This window comes from Cryptomeria japonica, chromosome 3 (genome assembly GCF_030272615.1).
Source record: "Cryptomeria japonica chromosome 3, Sugi_1.0, whole genome shotgun sequence".
NCBI lineage: Eukaryota > Viridiplantae > Streptophyta > Pinopsida > Cupressales > Cupressaceae > Cryptomeria > Cryptomeria japonica.
In genome coordinates this window covers 722,845,940-722,851,472 of record NC_081407.1, presented here as the reverse complement: position 1 = coordinate 722,851,472, position 5,533 = coordinate 722,845,940, and the positions used below count along the sequence as shown (strand labels likewise).

At 31.5% G+C, this 5,533-nt stretch overlaps 1 protein-coding gene across 1 annotated transcript; it reads right to left on the bottom strand.

The window, feature by feature from the left end:
- Positions 1-522: 522 nt before the first annotated feature.
- Positions 523-3,286, bottom strand: LOC131064307 (transcription factor MYB106). The gene is made up of 3 exons (XM_057998411.2): positions 2,985-3,286; positions 1,969-2,098; positions 523-1,862 (listed from the first exon to the last, which is right to left on the bottom strand). The coding sequence occupies exons 1-3, from the start codon at positions 3,112-3,114 to the stop codon at positions 824-826; spliced, it is 1,299 nt and encodes a 432-aa protein (XP_057854394.2). The 5' UTR covers positions 3,115-3,286; the 3' UTR covers positions 523-823.
- Positions 3,287-5,533: the final 2,247 nt, after the last annotated feature.

Sequence of the window (5,533 nt, the reverse complement as noted above, 5' to 3'; positions counted from 1 at the left end):
GACTGCCCTCTTTTTCATCTCTTCTATAAAAATATTTGAACAACGCACGTTGTTGAACACATGAAATCAAGAACTTCGTATCTCAATTTCTAGATTCTGCCGTTTTACAATTGCCAATGATTGAGATCAATTCGTGTCCGTTGATTATATTCATCATTATCATCTTTGCTGTCTTTTCGCCTCGGGCTGCTTTTCTTTTTCTTTGGTCTCGTTATGCCGAGAAATCAATCTTGTATTGGTGGACCCTTAAAAGGTTGAAAATTCTAGGAAATATATATTTTAACTCCATTATGTAAACTTCCAGAGCGTTTGAATAGCAATGACGAATGGATAACCATCATAAAACGACTTATTTCAAAGGCAAGGTAGATCGTGAAATTTAAATCTCGCTTTTCATCAGGTGGATTTGATTTTAACAAGATGTCATGCATAAAAGTTATAATCAGGCCAGTCCTTTTAAATTGTAATAATTAGCCTGAGTGAAGCAAAATTTATTGGAGATTTACCATTGTGGGCTGAACTTTGATGTCCAATTTTACAGAAGATAGTAATATCAAATGGTCACAAAGAAAATATTTATTTATCAATATTTCATTTACAGAAGATATTATTAAATGGCCACAAAGAACACCCTGTTCTTAAAAGAACCTCAACCTTGTGCCCATAAACATCTGAGGATCTTTATAAGAATCCCAGGAAGAAAGCGCACACAAAAGCCATAGGGAAGCTAGCCGTTTACTCCATGGCAATACAAGAACAAAACCTATTAAAATGTACATCACAGAATACCAGAAACATATTGCCACACATCCTCTATATCCAACTAAAAATTGAGGTTATTTGGCTGCAGATTGGTAAAGCTGCTTGCACTGTCAAAGATATAATTGGAGTCAAATCCAGGGACAAAGCCAAACCCAGATGCATCTGAGTGTGAATGATATTGGTTAGAGGTTGTTAAGCCCTGTATGCTATAAGAAATATCACTTAGCAATCCATGAGAGTTCTGCTGATCCAGAGTTGTCAATGGGGATGAAATTTTATACACTGCACTGTATAATTCATCATTCTCAGCTGAAGATATATTGTAAGAAGCTTTGTTGAAGTTGGGCATTGTTGGTGCAATAACATGTTGCAAAACAAGACCATTTGTTAGCTTGGTGAACTCATCTGGGCAAGGATTTCGCCCATCTGGTTCACCATTGCATGCATGTTCCAACTGAGAATTGAGACTGTTAGGGTGCAGATTGATAAAGCTGCTTTCACTGTCAAATATGTAATTGGGGTCAAGGCCAGGGACAAAACCAAATCCAAATGAGTCTGAGAGAGAATGATATTGGTCAGAGGATGTTAATCCCTGCATGTTGTCAGAAATATCACTTAGGAATCCATGAGAATTCTGCTGAACCAGAGTTGTTAATGGGGATGAAAATTTATATACTGCACTGTGTAATTCATCATTCTCAGTTGAAGATACAGTGTAAGACGCTGTGTTGAGATTGGACTTTGTTGGTGCAATGACATGTTGTAAAACATGACCATCTGGGCAAGGATTTCGCCCACCTGATTCACCATTGCATGGATCTTGTAACATTTTGGTTTCTGCTGGACCAAGGATCGAATCTCTTTGCATGCTTAGCCTATGAGGCTGAAAATTGTAGCTGGTCAAACATTTTGATTCCATTTCATCCTTGGTGGAGTCTCCAATACTATTAGTATTGGAAAAAGGCGTATCTTTGAGCTTTGATTTGAGGGTCTTGAGGTGTACACCTTTGCGGCCAGATTTCCTGCTCAGATGAATATTCCAGAAGTTCTTTACATCGTTATCTGTTCTTCCTGGTACACGGGCGGCAATCAACGACCACCTGCACCAATCATTTAAATCTTTAATTACTTATCATTTCATTTATCAAAGATATAAAAGTCTAATTTAAATAGATATTGAGTGCTTAAAGAAAGGTTAATTCCAACCTGTTTCCAAGCAGTTTGTGAAGCCTTATGATAAGGTCTTCTTCATCTGCAGTAATATGACCTCGCTTCACATTTGGGCGAAGATAATTCATCCAACGTAACCTGCAACTCTTCCCGCATCTCTTTAAACCTGATAAAAGTGTTAAATAGGCGTTAATCTTCTTGTGGGAATACCAAAAATTCATTAATAATAATTTTTATGAATGTTACAAACACAAATATAATCTGATTTGGAAAATCGATACGAACATACAGTTACAACTCATTTTATAAATAATCTTATAAATACTACACGAATTGGAAAACTCATTCATACAGGCTAATATTCTAAATGTTCATGGTAGTTAAAAAAAGTGTGAAAAAGAAAACTCTGCACTGTTATAATTGCAAAACAATATAATGAAAATCGTATTAAATAAAAGCAGAGATTTTAAACAAAGTATCAAAATTTATACAGAATTAATAGGTAGATAATTAATGTATGATAGGGTTTGGTTTTAGATGTGCATATATTTTAATCAATTAAGCATGGTATTTTGGATCAAGTACTCTTTCTGATATTTGATCATTAAGTGTGATCTAAAATGTCATAAAATTAAATATGATGTTTAAGATCACGTTCTTCTTTCTGATAACATATCGCTGAGTGTGATCAAAACCATCATTTTTAATTCATCGAGATATTTTGAATCACATTTAATGACAACTCTTCTCTTACTGATAAATGAAAAATATCATGTTTATTTAAACAAGGCATTTCAGATCACACTCAATGATCGCTCTCCTTTCTGATGATGGATGGATAACTGTGATCCAAAACATCGTACTTAATTGATTGAAAAAATAGACAGTCAAAACCAAAAGCTATCATACACTACTTCACACACTGAAAACTGAAAACTCAGACTAATTTATGTATATGATTTTTTTGAATAAGATAATTTGAAGGACAATTTTGAATGAATAGCCATCCAAAAAATAAGTAAAACTAGAGTGAGATTTGACAAATGTTGTACCGGCTTTTGCAGCAAGAGTACTCCAACGTCCTGCACCATTCGCTTCAACGTATGCTTTCAAAAGCATATCTTCTTCAGGTTGCCAAGGCCCTCGGTTAAGCCCATCCACACTGTTTTTCTTCTCTGCCATTTTTCTTTATCCTTTTACTATTGTCAGCTTTCTCCTACTTTATTTCTCATAAACCAACTGCTAAATTTATAGCCAATTTCCTTGCTGGAATTTTCGTGATGAATGCTTAGTAAGAATTCTATTTGTGGATGACATGCACGGGCGTCAAATCCAGTTAAATATTCTCTTTTTGTCAATCATAGACCTCAGAACAATGGGCAGTCGCTATTCCAATCTCGGATTCCTTATACACAAATTCAGATCTTACATTTTAACTTTGGATGTTTTTGCATGTACTGCTGTTGATTGAAATAAATGATTATGCCAGCAATCCTAAAATAGACGTTTGCCCTACCAAGATTGAAATTAACCCAGAAAAGATTATGAAATTCCAAAGGATCGGAAAAAGATGAGAAAAATGTGGAGTAAAAAAGTGATGGCGCACGAGTTCCAGGCTGGTGCGACTAAATCTGATTATATTTAGCAAAATTGTCACAGACTTAAAGGCAATTTGATAGCATTTTTCAACGAGTGTGAAAAGTGAATGGACCAAAAAAAAGGCCTCGTTGTCGTAATCGGGGTCAACACTTGGTTCGACTTTATATTTTTGGGAAAATGGAAAAGCCAACCGATCATCATTATGTTTGTTTTGTCGTATTTTTGGATGCTTCAATTATTACAAATGCTCCTTTTTATAAAGTCGACTGCTTGATTTATTTATTTTGTCTTATCTTTTTGGGATATGCGTGTGATGGAATACGAAGAGTTCTTTAGACTTTCCAGTCTATTTTTTAGTTGGGGTGTATCAATCACAAGTAGTAGAAAAGTATTATCAAATGATTGATATGTATAAATATTTGTGGGTTTTATTTTAATAAAATATTTCAAATTTGTATATTTCTATAATTAAGTGTTATTTGATTGGTAGAAATGCTTGTGTTTATTGATCATTTGATTATATTTTTTTTTTTTTTAGTGTTTTTAAGTTTTTTTAAATTTTTATGAATGACAATCTAAGAGATTTTTTATGTTTTTATAATAAGAAGCAATTTCAAAGGTACTTTTATTTATTTACAGTGATAATAATAGAACTATGATGTATTGACAATAAAAGTATGCATATGGAAAGTAAAAGGAAATTACATCTATAATAAGAATTAAACAAAATAGTTCACAAGTTAAAATACTTTGGAAATAATTGAACTTGTGATCAATAATTATTCTTTCATTTATAGTAATTAATCTATTGTCATTAAATTAAAAGAATTTTAAAACATAAAGAAAAATCATATTGCAAAAAAAATTATGATATTATATATGTATAATTAAAGCAAATCACTTTGTTTACCTCTAAACAAAAATAAAATTTACTTCTTATTTGATAATATACATTGTAAATAAAACCCTTACAAAATAAAAATTAAGAAATATATAAGAAAAATGTATACTTTTGTTTGTAATGCGTTGTATTAAAGATGGTGAATCTAATAAAGACAATGGAAATCAAATCATGCTATGTGTTCAAATATAAAAGCATTTATTAGTAATATATTAATTGATTCAAATTTAATAAAGTTTTTAATCAACATTCTCAATTTAAATTGCTCTTATCATCATCAAACATATAATATAAGAAATTTAAATGGCAACCTAAGCACATCCATTCCTTCCTATATATTTGATGAGCCTTATATATAAAATTTTTTCTTGAAGATTTCCTCATGTGTGATCATCTTCTTCATTATTTATTTTCAAGGATCCACCGACTTTCTCATATACTTTCTTAATAACTAGTTTACATATGAATTCCATAGTTTTCAACTTCTTAACATATAATCCTCCTTTCCTATTTTTTGATTTCCATCACTCAAATCAAGGGCATATTTTATAGTGAGTTTAATTTCATCTTTACCATCATATTTAATTTAATATCCCAGTTTATCCTTGTACACATGTTTCAATATCTTTCTTCACATCAATTCTTTATTTTGCAATTGTTTCCTCTTCTACAAACTCCTCTACTTATTTTTCTTGCGGCCTATTGTTCTTGAGCCATGGTGATTCTTTTTAGAATTTGTAGTTTCATTATCTTCTATTTTTATTTTAAAAACTCTTTCAATATCTACTTCAAATGTAACCTCAATATCTAGCATAATGTAGCAAATAATATTGGTACTTACGAAAATTATTCTAAGCCTTTTCCTCTATAAAATAAAAAATATTTTACATTAAAATTTTGATTGAGGAGAAATAATGAGAAGATTTCCAAATAAAATAGTGCCAAAAATAGCTCCTTTACTTTTCACACCAATAAAAAATAAATAGGGAACTTGATAGTTCATAGATTATATAAAAGACAAGTAGGGTTGAAACCTTAGAATACTTGAATCCTAATGATGTAAACATAATCAAAATTTCTAATTAAGGACTATCCAAGAAT